General features: G+C 44.4%; 3 protein-coding genes across 4 annotated transcripts in view; 1 reads left to right on the forward strand and 2 right to left on the reverse strand.

The window, feature by feature from the left end:
- LOC112223758 (7-methylguanosine phosphate-specific 5'-nucleotidase) overlaps nt 1-4,167 on the reverse strand; it is a 17,491-nt gene extending 13,324 nt beyond the window's left edge. The window contains exons 1-3 of one of the 2 annotated variants that reach the window (XM_024386940.2): nt 3,953-4,166; nt 2,808-2,882; nt 1,015-1,113 (exon numbers count right to left, since the gene is read on the reverse strand). In XM_024386940.2, coding sequence (XP_024242708.1) covers nt 1,015-1,113; nt 2,808-2,882; nt 3,953-3,955 — 177 coding nt within the window. In that variant the 5' untranslated portion in view covers nt 3,956-4,166. Of the gene's footprint in view, nt 1-1,014; nt 1,114-2,807; nt 2,883-3,952 lie in introns of both variants that reach the window. The other variant, XM_024386941.2, reaches the window with a different exon arrangement.
- Nucleotides 4,168-4,649: 482 nt separating this feature from the next.
- On the forward strand, nt 4,650-8,567 carry LOC112223263 (kelch-like protein 10). Its single transcript, XM_042305207.1, has 5 exons — nt 4,650-4,774; nt 5,170-5,659; nt 5,881-6,489; nt 6,679-6,828; nt 7,370-8,567. The coding sequence occupies exons 1-5, from the start codon at nt 4,650-4,652 to the stop codon at nt 7,739-7,741; spliced, it is 1,746 nt and encodes a 581-aa protein (XP_042161141.1). The 3' UTR covers nt 7,742-8,567.
- Nucleotides 8,111-13,576, reverse strand: klhl11 (kelch-like family member 11). Its single transcript, XM_024386934.2, has 2 exons — nt 12,946-13,576; nt 8,111-12,387 (listed from the first exon to the last, which is right to left on the reverse strand). Exons 1-2 carry the CDS (start codon nt 13,509-13,511, stop codon nt 10,803-10,805), a joined length of 2,151 nt encoding a protein of 716 aa, XP_024242702.1. The 5' UTR covers nt 13,512-13,576; the 3' UTR covers nt 8,111-10,802.
- Nucleotides 13,577-14,691: the final 1,115 nt, after the last annotated feature.

Here is a 14,691-nt window from a genome sequence, read left to right on the forward strand (position 1 = left end):
GTTTATCACAGTGCTGCTACTCTCTGTTAATCATATATGCAGTCACTTTAACTATACATTCATGTACATACTACCTCAATTAGCCCGACTAACCGGTGCCTGTATATAGCCTCGCTACTGTAATTTTTCACTGTCTTTTTACTGTTGTTTTTATTTCTTTACTTATCGATTGTTCAAGTAATACCTATTTTTTACTTATAAATTGCACTGTTGGTTAGGGCCTGTAAGTAAGCATTTCACTGTAAGGTCTACCTGTTGTATTCGGCGCACGTGACAAATTAACTTTGATTTGATTTATTATCTCCCCCGTTGCCTAGTCACTTTATCCCTACCTACATATCTACCTCAATTACCTCGTACCCGTGCACATCGACTTGGTACTGGTACCCCGTGTATATAGCCAAGTTATCGTTACTCATTGTGTACTTATTCCTTGCTATTAATTTGACTATTTATTTTTTCTCTCTCTGCATTGTTGGGAAGGGCGCGTAAGTAACCATTCCGCTGTTAGTCTACACCTGTCGTATACAAAGCATGTGACAACACTTTTTTTATTTGAACAGTTTTTCCATCCCCGAGCCCAGCTCAAAGACTAGACTTGCTATGTAAATGCGTATACCATTGTAGCTGTTTGCGAGGCGCACCAAAATTGAGCAGGGATGGAAAGACTTGATAAGCCAATGTCTAGTCCTGGCTGATGGAGCTCGGATACCCCCCTTTCCCCACAACACACACACACACGCTGGTCCACCGTGGAGACCATTCTTCCCCGGCACCTCGGTGCAGTCAGACCATTATGATTATGCTGTGCCGTCAGGGCCACAGTATTCTGCCCCCTCTGTTATTGTGTGAGTGCGACCCCTCCCCTATCGTCACGGACGGTACTCAGAAGTGTTTGCTAAATTTCTACTCATACACACAAACACTCTTGTGGGGAGCTATTGCAGTGTGCTTTTTTTGGCTAGGTCTAAGTGACCTTTGACCCTGTATACAGTACTTCTGGCCAGTGGTTACCTGGAGGGCATCTGGCCCGGCTCGTTGCATGGCCTGTATGGTCTCCTCCACTCTGCTGCGGTCCCTCATTAGCACAGAGGCCTTGGCCAGCTCTGGGATCTAGGGAACAAGGAGAATACAGGCGTTGAATACCTGTACCAGTGGGGACCATTCCATGTGGGGGTTGAGGAAGGAAGGGCCAAGGGACAGAGGGGTGGGGGGACTAGAGTCAGTAGATTATACTACAAGGCTCTACACTGCTAATTCATGAATAAAGTAATGCATTTACTACAGTACCAAAACATTCCTATGATGAAGCTAAAAACAAATCGTCCGGAAGTAAATCAATCACTGGCCAGAAGTAAATCAACAGGGCAAATCAACACTATTCAATTGGAATGAATGGATTAGTGAAATGTGTTCAGTATGGACAATAAGATAAATGCGGCTCTATAAAATCGCAAACAAATTGTACGAGGCTATTTCTGAATTAAAAAGTCTGTATTTCAACCTCCCGAAATCTCACACACATATCTTTAGTAGGGTCTGAATCCAAAATAATAATACAAATCCCACACGTGCTATTGGTGCTATTAAACAGTAGGGGGCGCAAAAGGACAAATGTAGAAAACAGGGGACAACGCTAACCCACATATGCCTACTTGAATACACTGTGGTTAGTTTTGAGATACTACTCCCGCCACCACCTTATGTATCATGCATCACTCTGCATGCTGAGCTAATTGCTTTAATTTACTAGTCAACTACGAAGCCTGCATTTCTTAAAATGTAGCCGATTTCTTCCAAATTAGTAATACTAGACTACACACAAATACCTATTTTTACTATTACAAAGCTACTACACAGCCTAGGTTGACTTAAAGAGCAAAATAGGAGGATAGGATACAATTCTTCCAAATCCACACAGTTTGCAGTTATTAACTTATTATAAGGCTAAGTTCACCATTTGAACCTCATAGGAGCATTGTTAAATCTCCAAGCTGTTTCCCAAAACCATCGTTATTAACGTTGCACTTGTAATCTAAAACCTGCCTCTGACCACTCGTAGAATAGCTAAGTGCGTCTTTCGACACTTTTTTTGCACTCCCGTGTCACTTTATACACAAAAGATCTCCGTGACCGCCGACAACTTCAGAACAAAGTTGACTAGAAATAAAAAATAATGTCTTTGCAATTGATACAAACAACTATATTATATTATGTATTAAAATTAAAACCGAGATGACTGCAATAAAATATAGGCCTATTTCAATCATATTTCATGTTCAATAAATGTAGTTATATTTAGCTACTTGTAGGCTACTGTCTGTAATCTCAATATATTTAATGATGTGTAGCCTAACATGTGCGCAATGATGTGCCAAATCGGTGATTTAGTGAATTTTTATAGGGTAAACATTAGAATAAGCCACCTCAATATTTGCAGACGGGGTAATATCTCTCTAGCAGCTGATACGTCGTCAAGTATTGTGAAATAATTCAAATATTAAGGCCTGATTTGAATTGAGGAAGCTGATCCAAGTGCATGACTACCTTTCTTTCGATCCTATCAGTATCGACACATGCTCTAACGACATGCGTTTCCCAAATCACCAAATACAGTGCATTCTAATAGGCTACAAATAGTGTGGAATTCGAACAGTTTAGATGCATTTGTATTTACAAAGGAGAGACTGTCAAGACAAAATGCATGCAGTTACTGAATAGCAGAGATGGATTTGGATGAATAAATTGTACTAGGCATGGGTAAAGAGGAGAGCAGTGGACAACAATAGAACAGAAAGCTGTCTGACCTCAGACTTTGTCAGTTGGTGCCAGATTGCTAGGACAGTCCTTACTGGCAAATATATCCAGGGGATGTGGTATATCTGAGCCAAGAACCAGGGAGAGAGGTATTAGCTAATTCATGGAATTCATGGAACAGGAGACATCGTCATCCAGTCACTGATGCCTCAAGGCAGAGCGGGAAAAAACAATGCTTAGCTTATCCAATTTATATTAAAAGAGCATTTCCGGCACTTTTCAACCTCATTCATCAGCTCCAGCACCAAACCAGTGTCTACATATGTGAAAACAATGTGTTTCTATGATCTGTGTTTAAAATGATAAGGTTAAAAAAATAATGATTCTCTGTGATAAAGGGTAGGATTAAAAGTTTTTTTTAAATGATTTTCAAACCTGCAACGGGTTTCTATCCCAAGGGATGGTATTATCTTGCTGAAAATCACTGTTTTAAAACTTAACTTTTGTTGTAGACTAACAGTGAAATGCTTACTTTAACAAATATATTTTGTTACATTTTAAACTTTACATATCTTTCTACAAAACGTAGAAATGTACCGTTTTCACATATGTTGACCCTGACAATGTTCTGGAGATAATGAAAATGAGGTTGAAACGTGGTGGAGTTACCGTTTAACAGTCATTCTACTCAAGATACCCTGAGTAGAATGACTGTACTCTGTGCCCCAATACAAAACAAACATTTGCCAATATGAATTGAGATAATGTCAATTACTTCTGTCAGTAATAACATGACTATAGGCATGTACATAGCTAGCTAGATATAATAACTAGCTATGTGTGTTCTCTGTAGTTTGAGAACATTTTTTTATTATTTCAATATGTTTGCAATAAATTATATTTCCCTCACTTTTTAACAACCTTCCTTGATAAATATGGCATTATTACGTTGTGCTCATCATTCCAATTCAAAACAATATAGTAAACAACCGTAGCTAACCTAGCAAAGTGTCTGGTTACCTTGCACTGCTATCCAAAATAACGCAAACCAACGAGATGTTTCTCTCGGTAAGCCATTAGAACTCTTGTGTCCCTTGTTTTTTGTTGTGCAATCTTGCCAGCAGTGCATAGGAATAGCCAATGGCAATGCTATCTATCTAGCTACGTTAGATATTTAACAGGCCGAGACACTTACCATTTTCAGACGCTTGCTAGCTAACTAGACAAACTGGTGTGCAGTGAGCAACAAACATACGTATTTGCAATACATCAGTGAAAGGTTGGTTTGAGTAAATGCTACAACTAATCAGAAAAATAATACTGTTAGCTAGCTAGCTTGCCAGCTAGATTTCTTGACATGTCAAAATCTTGTTGCACCTGCAGTCCTCCCTCTGAAACAGACTAACGTAAACAGTGGTTCCCATACGTTGATTCAAAAAAAGTAGCTCGATATCCGCGGTTGTTGAGCAAATGGATGTCACCTGAAAACTGAAGCAAATTCCAGAATAATTCAGAATATACCCAAAAAATTTCATTTGTTTTGACATATTTCATTTTTTTAATATAGAATGTCAGTTTTAAGTTAACAATAATTACAATTTAAAACATTTTTATTATACATTTTATATTTTGGGGCTCTTAACTTTTTTGTTTTAGATTATTTCATTATTGGATCACGTTACCATGGTAAATTGATTGCTTTGTATCAACAGAGAAGTGGAAGAAATGCCATTGTGATATATCAATGTATGGATGTTCTAGAACTCAACAAGAATGGAAAGCAAAGTTCTCTCTCTATCACATCAAACATTTCACAAACTAAAAAGTCTGCTGAAGACAGGCAAGAGTCTAGAACCTTAACCAAATTTCAAAAGGAGAAGACTACCGGTGCCATGGCCTGCAACATTTTCAATGAGCTACGCCTGGAAGAGAAACTCTGCGATGTGGTCATCAAAGTCGAGGGAGTTGAGTTCAGTGCCCACAAGACTATCCTGTGTGGATGCAGCTCGTATTTCCGGTGAGAGGCTTGTCTGTGGTGATTGTACCATAAACATGAAAACAAAAATAACTTCAACATTCTAAATGTGAATTGACATAGATGGAGAATGGAGACTTTAGCCTCAATCCATGCCCAAGAGAGAGTACCAACACTAGCCCAGTTTCCCAACACGATTGAGCCACCTTCTGTAAATACATTTAATTCAGATTAATCCTAATTTGTCTTCATAGACACATCTTCAATTATTACTGGACTATGCTTAATGCTTAATCAAAAGAGTTTCATAGGCCAGATACATGTATCCAACTCTGGACAGTAACATTTTTTGAGAATTGGTTTCCTTATTCTGGGTCTGTGATGTGTGAAACTGTCCCTCAGTGAATTGTCAATGTTTTGCCTTTTTCCCTCTGCAGTGCTCTGTTCACCAGTGGCTGGAACCCCTGCGAGAAACGTATGTACACCATCCCAGGTGTATCTCCTGAGATTATGAGGATGCTCATCGAGTACGCCTACACCCGGACCGTCTCGGTCACGGCGGACAACGTGGAGTTGCTCCTAGAGGCAGCAGACCAGTTCTCCATCCTGGGCATCGTGCAGGCCTGCTGCCACTTCCTGGAGACCCAGCTGTGTCTGGAAAACTGTATCGGAATCTGCAAGTTTGCCGACTTCTACTCCTGCCCGGAGCTGCAGCGCCGAGCACTGTTCTTCATCCTGCATCACTTTGAGGAAATAGTCTGCTGCTCCCAGGAGTTCCTGGAGCTGTCTCTGGCCCAACTCCTCGACCTCATCAAGAAGGACGACCTGAACGTGAGGCAGGAGAACACTGTGTTTGAGGCCATCCTGCGCTGGATCGCCCACACTCCTGCCAGCCGCAGGCACTGGATCTCTGTGCTACTGCCAAAGGTGACGGTCCACTTATAAAATGGTCACTGATCAAAGGCCTTCTGTTCTCATACTGGGCACCTATGGAGCTAATAACAACCAAGTGAAAATTGGTTTCATAATATGTGCCACATTATGTTAGACAAGAAGCGTGTTTGCTTAGTCTTCCATACCTCTATCTGGTTTGCTTTGAGTGTTTTTCAACTGTATGAAATCCCTTACATTTAATTCTGTCCATCTAGGTGCGAATGGCTTTGATGAATGCTGACTACTTCATAAACCATGTGAGGAACAACTCCCTGGTGAAGGGCAGCGATGAATGCAAACCCATCATCCTCAACGCCTTAAAGGCCATATACGAACTCAACATGCACGGCCCCTCCATTTCCAGTAATCCGCTGAGGCGACCTCGCCTGCCCTACGCCATCCTACTAGCTATCGGCGGCTGGAGTGGAGGCAACCCGACCAATGTCATCGAAGCATACGACACGAGGGCCGACCGTTGGGCGACCATAGCGCAGGAAGAGAGCCCACGGGCTTACCACGGTGCTGCGTACCTCAACGGCTTCGTCTACTGCTTAGGCGGCTTTGACAGTGTGGAATACTTCAACAGCGTCCGCAAGTTCAACCCCATCACGTGCACCTGGCACCAAGTTGCACCCATGCACTCGCGGCGCTGCTACGTCAGCGTGACAGTGTTGGACGGCTGCATTTATGCCATAGGCGGTTTCGATGGCTACGGGCGTCTTACAAGTGTGGAGCGGTACGAGCCTGAGACAAACCAGTGGACCCTGGTAGCACCGATGCACGAGAAGAGGAGCGATGCCAGTGCCACCACACTGCATGGCAAGGTAGGCAGAAGTTGAAGGGGAATAGATTAAGTGATGCCTGCCAATACTCGTGTGGCAGTACGAAAGAGTAATTGGTATTAAACCTGAAAACAGTAAATGGCAAACTAGACTACTAGATTGCACCTTACAAGTAAAAAAATAAAATAACAGTTGCGGTGTGTCAATCCTGTGGGGTTCTCTGGCGTTCAGGTGTACGTCTGTGGAGGCTTCAATGGGACCGAGTGCTTGTTCAATGCAGAGAGCTACTGTCCCAAGACTAACCAATGGACCCCGATTGCCCCTATGAGTCGCCGCCGCAGTGGGGTCGGCGTCATTGCATACAAGGAGCAACTCTATGCAGTAAGTTACACACACAACATGAGTCCGAGCAGCACTTCTAGTCGGAACAAACTAAGTAGTCATGTCTGGAGGACTAACACTTCTGTAATGTGTTTTGGTCTGTACATTCAAAACACTTGTCTCAGGACAAGTCCAGGGGTGTGCAGGCGCTTTACTCATGGTACAATTCAGTGGGAGATATTCAGAATTGAGTATTAAAACAAATTGCAGTAACTACCTGGAGCACTGAGATGGCCTTAGGAGACAATGGTGCTCGACTCCTCAGTGAGATTGATTGCTGTGTAAAACTACCAGTCTGGAATAGATGGAGACGTCAATTAGCTCAATAGTCTCAGGCTGTCAAGCAAGTTACATGTTGACGGTACAACTTGAACATAAGCAGCTGTTCTTTCATGAAACTTTTCTTTACATGAAATGTAAAGTTTATAATGAATGTATATGTAGCTAATTAAACATACAGATGAATTGCCTCTAGCTTCTGTTTCTTTCTCACAACATTTGAAATCCAATTAGCCTGACTCACAAGATTGTTCTACCCTAGGTCGGAGGCTTTGACGGCGCCAACCGTCTGAAGACCGCAGCGGTCTACAACCCACTGGACAACACCTGGCGCGCCTTGCCCACCATGTTCAACCCGCGCAGCAACTTTGGCATCGCCGTGGTGGATGACCTGCTCTTCGTGGTGGGCGGCTTCAATGGTTTCAACACCACCTACAATGTGGAGTGCTACGACGGGAAGACAGACGAGTGGTATGACGCTCACGACATGCCCACTTTCCGCAGTGCCCTCGGTTGTTGCGTCGTGCCCGGCCTGCCTAACGTGGCACAGTATGCTGCCCCCCGCGACTCCCCAATGTTGCTCTCTGACGAATGGAACACACCTTCCAAGACCAGGCTGGCCTCAAACCTATAGACAAGTACATCCTTCCCATTCCCCACTCTAAAACTAGAAAAAAAAGAGAGGATATTTTGCTTAGGAAATAAATATATTAAGATAACTGTTTGGAGTAAAACATTTTAGCTGATTGTTTGCATTATACATCTGACATACCAAAATAAAACATATTCAGCATCTTCACAGACAACAGATATAGGCCGCCTAATTATATGAAATATCTTCTTTTTTTTTTTTAAATTGCAAATGGCGGTATTCTCAGAGCTCGTTCTGCATTTTAAAGCGAATACACACAAAGCAAAATGTGTCCTTTACAACTTCAAATTACTGTACAAGAATGAGACCAGAAGGAATATGGGTTCTGGACACCTACAATAACACACAAACTCAGATTCCCTCTGCATTTATGGAAGAGGAATAACAACTGGTGGGAGATTCACTGCTTTCACCATAATAAAGGACTTTCAGTATCAAATCAAAAAACATCCCAACTGGAGACATTTACAAAATCAACACCGACATAGTATGCTACTCTGAATCTAACTATCCATGGAGTGCATTTATGAATGTACATGGTAGAACATAATGATGATCTGAATCAACAGAACTCTGGATTGTTTTACCTGAAACACGATTGTGAGGTACTGTGAATAAAAATGGTGTTGAGGAATGCAAGTCACTACGTAACACAATGTGCCTCCGGCCACAATGACCTTAAAAGGTTAAGTCTTTGACAATATAAAACACACAGCAGAAAATACACACAATTACCTGAAAACGTTCACAATGCACTGAGTGAGTAAATGCAGAATTACAGCTTTTCCCATTTCCAGACAAGTTTCCAGAAAAAAAAAAGTTATTAAACCGCCAGAGAACATCACGGCTTGGAGAACATTTCACACACGTCGGTATTGTAAGCACAATGGAATGCTAATAAAGTCTTTGACCTTGGTTTCAGGTTAACGAACGAGCCAAATAATGACTGACAGACATTTCATTGAAGACCACCTGAGTGTGTCGTTAAACTTTCCAGTGCAAGTGGGGTAGGTATGTTACCCCAGTAGCTATAATCTGCCTTCCTGTGAGGTAGTGGAGTTCATTATTTCTAAATAGAATTACTTCCAGGTTACGCTTTGGCATTGGGGGAATTATAAAGTGAAATTGTAGCGTAATGTCTTCACTGCCCTACCAAGCAAAAAGGCAGTAACTGCTCATTTGGTCGAAAACGAGTTAGTCATTTTTGCTACATCAAATACATGCTTAATTATATGGACAGGTATCCTGCCTCTTTTGTATTGTGCTCTGGAGAAAGTGGGGGTCATGTTAGCAGTAACTGCATAAGGTTACTGTGAAACTAAGGTAAATAAAAGCCATTTTTTTCCTCAGTTCCACGCTATGAGCAGTTACTGCCTTTTTGCCTGGTAGGGCAGTTCAGTTGACCACTTTTATAAGCAGGCAAAGCCAATAGGCTTACTCAAGTGCAATTAACCATGCTTTAGGAATGTCACAATTGAATGGAATGGAGAAAGGAGTGCTCTCAACGACTCCCGAGAAAACGTTAACGTTAAGTTACTGTAGATATCATTTGGCCCAAGTTACAGGGGACACTTGTTCCCTTAAAATTATTATTCTGCTCCACCTATAATTTTATAGCTCTCTTTTGACAAAGAAAACAAAAAACAAAACCAGATCCAACCGGTCAAAAATAGATTGAGACTTTCCAAAATGAAGTGCTTTTTGTTCCTCTCCTATTATTTACAGTGCATATTTAAACAACACAAACAAATCTGGTGTTATGAGTCTCTTTCCAACATTCAAATGGTACAGAACACATTGAGCTATCGTAACACATATATCTAGTGCAAAACAAAGCCTTGGAGGAAACAGGCCGAAGATTGTAATGAAGCAAGCGAAAGGAGTAGCCTAAAACTGAAAGGAGTAGCCGGTCTATACAATGCACTCAATAGATGTACATTAAAGCACGTCTTTAAAAACCTTCCCCTTTGTGTGGGCCGTAGCATCTCACTAAAGCCAGCACATAAAAGGTGGTCATGGGAACCATCACAGTGTCAAATGGAATGTCAGTCTAAGGTCGAGTTCCTGGCCGACTACAAGCGTAAGTGTTGCATTGCATCAACCAATAGTTCCGTGCCACGTCATCGACTGTGCAGTCGGGCATCAGATTGCTATAGCATGGGATGTGGTTAGCAGATGTGTTAAATACCTAATCAGGAGTTGTAAGATCTGACATGCGTCTAATGTAGTTGGACAGGAACTCCCATTTACAAGCTAGAATGGAGCATTGCTAGCCTGGTCCCAGATCAACTTGTCAGGCATTGACAGCAACTGAGTTGGCATGATAGTACTAACACGCTGACACTAGAGCATTGCTGCTTCTAGACTTTAAAGCAGTGTTTGCACAAACTCGGTCCTCAGGTGCACATTTTGTACTACACCACAGGAGTTTGTTGGCACTTTAATTGGGGAGGACCAGCTTGTGGTAAAGGTTGGAGTGAAATTAGTGGAATGGTATCAAATAACTCAAACAAGTTTTCTAGGTGTTTGATGCTTATTCCATCGCGCCGCTCCGGCCATTATTATGAGCCGTCCTCCCCTCAGCAGCCTCCACTGCACTACACAACCGATTCAAATAATCAACTCATCATCAAACTTCGATTATTTGAATCAGCTGTGTAGTGCTAGGGCAAAAACCAAAATGTGCACACTTTGGGTTCATCGGGACCAAGTTAGGGAAACGCTTCTCTAAAGCATATATTAAGAGAGGATTAAGAGAAGGCATATTTAAAGTAAGGCCAAAAGCATACATAAATAATGTCCTTTTTACATGGCGTATCATTCCATTGTCTATTCATACGTTTATTCAATGCCAATTGTCACATACAACTGCCACAGACACTTTCTCTCATCGACAAACCTGAGCCCAAAAAATGAAAAGCAACCCCGAAAAAAAGCGTGGCAATATCAACGAACTGCATATTAGACAGGAGGGACAGTACTGAAAGGAGAATGGGAATCGGACACTGAAAACGCTGCCGCTCGTGGGAGGACGGAATGGAGTTCAGCACTCGATCTGCGACTGCAGCTGCCTGCGCAGGGTGAGGGTGCGGCGGTGGAGCTGCTGCATCTGCTGCATGCGGTCCCGCTGCCGCGCCAGGTTCTGTGGCATAGGGTAGCGCTGGCAGCCGTACAGGAAGCGGTAGGGGATGCGTACGTGGCAGGCGGTGGCGCGGCAGCGCGGCTGGGGCATGGGCGGCAGCAGCATCCAGCGCTTCCGCTCGCCGCAGTAGCGGTAGGCCTCCTTGCGGTACTGCTTGTCCACGTCGTCGCTGTTCTTCCAGCCGCCGATCACAAACACGTCCTCGCCCAGGTAGCAGATGGCAGTGCCCTCGATGCTGGTGACCTCAGGCGGCAGGCTCTCCAGGATGTCGTCCGAGATGCGAGCACTGATCTTCTGCTTTGCGGTCTCGTCCTGCACGGCATAGCTCTTGGGGCAGCAGGAGGCAGTGTGGTAGAAGTTGGTGGGCGCCACCGCCATCTGGAACACACAGTAGTTGTCAATGAGCGGCAGGGAGTCCACCTCCTGCCACTGGTGGCTCTCGGTGTCGTAGCGCGTGGTCACAGTCTTTAGCCCGTCCTCGTTGTCCGTGTCCACGGGCGTGCGCGCCGTCACATATACATAGCGATCTTCCACGCTCACCGCCTTCACGTCGCGCAGGATCTTTGGCGCCGACTCAAGGTTGTGCCACTTGTCCTGCTCGGGCTCGTACACGCTCACGTCCTTGAAGCCCGGGCTGAAGTTGCCGTGGCCGCCGATGCTGTACAGGATGTTCTTGATGCAGGTGAGGCCGAAGGAGTGCTTGCGCGTGGTCAGGTTACTCACCTGTTCCCAGGTGTTTCGGTTGGGGTTGTAGCGCTCCACGGTCTTGGCGAAGCCCGGTTCCATGGAGCCTGCTACGTAAACGTGGGAGTCCGTGGTGGCGATGGCGTGGCCATCCAGGTGGTTGTGGATGTGGGGCAAGTTGACCCAGCGGTCCTCGTACACAAAGTAGCCCACGCACTCACTCAGGTAGTCGCCGCCCTCAGACACCCCGCCCACCACCATGATCACGTCCATGTTCTGTCCGAAGCGCGGCTGGAAGGCTGCCATGTGTGACGCCCAGAACTCTAGGTCGACTGACTTGAGGTTCTCAAAGCGAATGGCGTGGCCCTCCACGGCCTCAGACACCAGCTGCAGGCAGGCGGCGTTGTTGGCCACCAAGGGCTCCTTCTTGACCACCTGGGTCAGGTAGGTGGGCATGATCTGGGGAAGCCGGAGGAGACGAAACAGCTCCTCAAAGTGCTTCTCTCGCTCCTCAGCGTTGCGCTGTACCCATTTGACGATAGCGTCGAAGAGCACCTCCTCCGAGTCCACGGTGATCTCGGCGTCGGACAGCCAGTCCCGCACCAGGTGGAAGGGGAGCGTGTAGAATTCTTCGTCCTGGATGACCTTGTGGAAGTTGCGTCTGATCATGTCAGCAGCACGCAGGGCAAGCTGGTCCAGCGTGTACATGTGGGCCAGGCTGTGCACCGCTACGCAGTTAGCCAGGCTCAGCTTCTTTTTCAGGAACTCACCGCAAAAGTCTTTCAGCTGCACCAGCAGGAACCTGAAACAGTCAATGTACTAATGAAGCATCACATTTATTCAACCTTTATCAAAATAGCACTCAGACTACCAGTAGTAGTTAGAGCCATATCAATGTATATATGGATCTGGTAGTGGTTATACATTTTTTTATTTAAATAAAATCATAATAGCCTAGATATAGATCTATAATAGAGCATTGGAATTGCCAAAGCTTAGAAACTAGAATTTTCCCCAAACCAACGTTTGTTCTGTTCTGTTTGGTGAGCCAATCCTGCACCTGCAACGCAGGCTTCATTGCACCCAATACATTTGAAAGGGGGTTGGGGCAAGTGTCTTTTCCGGCTTTGACAATTGGCTCAATTGTGAAAATAAAATATCTAGCTATGTTTGCTTGTTAGGGCACAAATTGAACAACAATGAAAGGACGGCTTTAGGCATTCACTGTAATAGGAAAACTGTGTGTTTACAGTAAACCACCAATAACAAATGGCGGTTGCCTATTTTGGCGACTACTTTTCGCTATACAAACAGTAAGTTAGTGCTACCCGATAGATGGATAACTAGTGCAATCTATTACCTGTCAGCTAGCTCCAATACTTCGTGAACGTTGGCGGTGCTCACTCGTATTTCACCAGTGTACATGAATTGTATGACGCTTTCCACTGTCTCTGGGTCGGGCCCCGTTTCAGAACTCCATTCTTTCATATCCACCCGCCCGGACAGCGACTCAGAAAATTGCCCCCCCAGTAGAGGGGTGAAATAGTCCGTAGATGCAGCCAGAACCGAACGGTGGGCCGTGAACTCGCAACTTTGGACCCTTTCGCTGGCTTCCCCGCTACTGAAGGCCAACGTCACATCGCAGAACAACCCGGTCTTCCTCTGCTCATTCTGCCGACGAGACAGCTCTGAGCAGTGGGTTGAAGATGTAAAATCTTCGGCCTCCTCTGAATCCCCATCCCCCGCGAGTACAGTGGGTGGGCTGGTTCCACTGCCGCTGCTTCTGTTCGAATCCTCCGGGTTCGGTGCTGTGGCTGCCATATCGGCAGAATAAGGTTTAAACCTTAAAACAATGTTATGCAAAAGCCTGGGGAAGCAGTCGCACGCACATACAACGCAAGTAAACAAACACTCCAGAATGGACATGCGTAGTTGATGGCAAGCGGTATAGCGCTTTCAAGACAACTAGGAACTCCGGGGAAAAAACGATGTCAGGTCGTGACGTCAGTCATCTTTAGGTCAGAGAAGTCGGAGCCCTAGTGGTGCATTCAAAACAACCGGAACTCGAAAAAAAATTAGGTTACATTTTTTCCGACTTGGAATACCGAGTTCGACGACCGTTCAAATAAAAAATCCATGTGACAAACTTTATTTGTCACATGCGCCGAATACAACAGGTGAAACAGTGAAATGCTTACTTACAAGCCCTTAACCAACAATGCATTCTTAAGAAAATACAAAACAAAAAAAAGTAAGAGATAAGAAAAACAAATAATTAAGGAGCAGCAGTAAATAATAATAGCGGCGCTATATACAGGGATACTGGTTCAGAGTCAATGTGTCAATGTGCAGGGCACCGGTGTTGAGGTAATTATGTACATGCAGGTTGGGTTATTAAAGTGGCTATGCATAGATCATAACAGAGAGTAGCAGCAGTGTAGGGGGGGTGCAAATAGTCTAGGGAGCCATTTGATTAGCTGTACATGAGTCTTATGGCGTGGGGGTAGAACCTGTTTAGAAGCCTCTTGGACATAGACTTTGCCGTGCTGGAGTCGTTGACAATTTTTAGGGCCTTCCTCTGACACCGCCTGGTATAGAGGTCCTGGATGGCAGGAAGCTTGGCCCCGGTGATGTACTGGGCTATACTCGCTACCCTCTGTCGTGCCTTGTGGTCGGAGGCTGAGCAGTTGCTGTACCAGGCAGTGATGCACATGAGATTAAAGGCGCACGCATACTAGGTTCGGTTTGCTCCTAGCAGAGGCTAAGCGAATGTCTGCCTGGCATACTCCTTTAAAAGACCTTTGCTGAAAAACTGAAAAAAAAGCATCAATATTACTGTCTGTCTTGAGACGCCTTAGCAACAACATACCCAGTATACACTTCCTCAAAATAGTCCAAATTAATCTAAGTTAAATCAAGACGCCTGTAACAAATTGACAGTCTTAACCGCACAATCTTACATCTAACTAATAACCTTTTCAGACATATGGAATGTGCCGCCTTGAAAGTCCCTCGGCTACGGCATGTTTATTTGTCTGTAAGAGTACAAGGTGTCTTTTTAAATAATGACTGGCTCCAACTGAAGTTATTATCTGAGACTGGACAT

The sequence above is a fragment of the Oncorhynchus tshawytscha genome, linkage group LG24, assembly GCF_018296145.1.
Source record: "Oncorhynchus tshawytscha isolate Ot180627B linkage group LG24, Otsh_v2.0, whole genome shotgun sequence".
Lineage (NCBI taxonomy): Eukaryota > Metazoa > Chordata > Actinopteri > Salmoniformes > Salmonidae > Oncorhynchus > Oncorhynchus tshawytscha.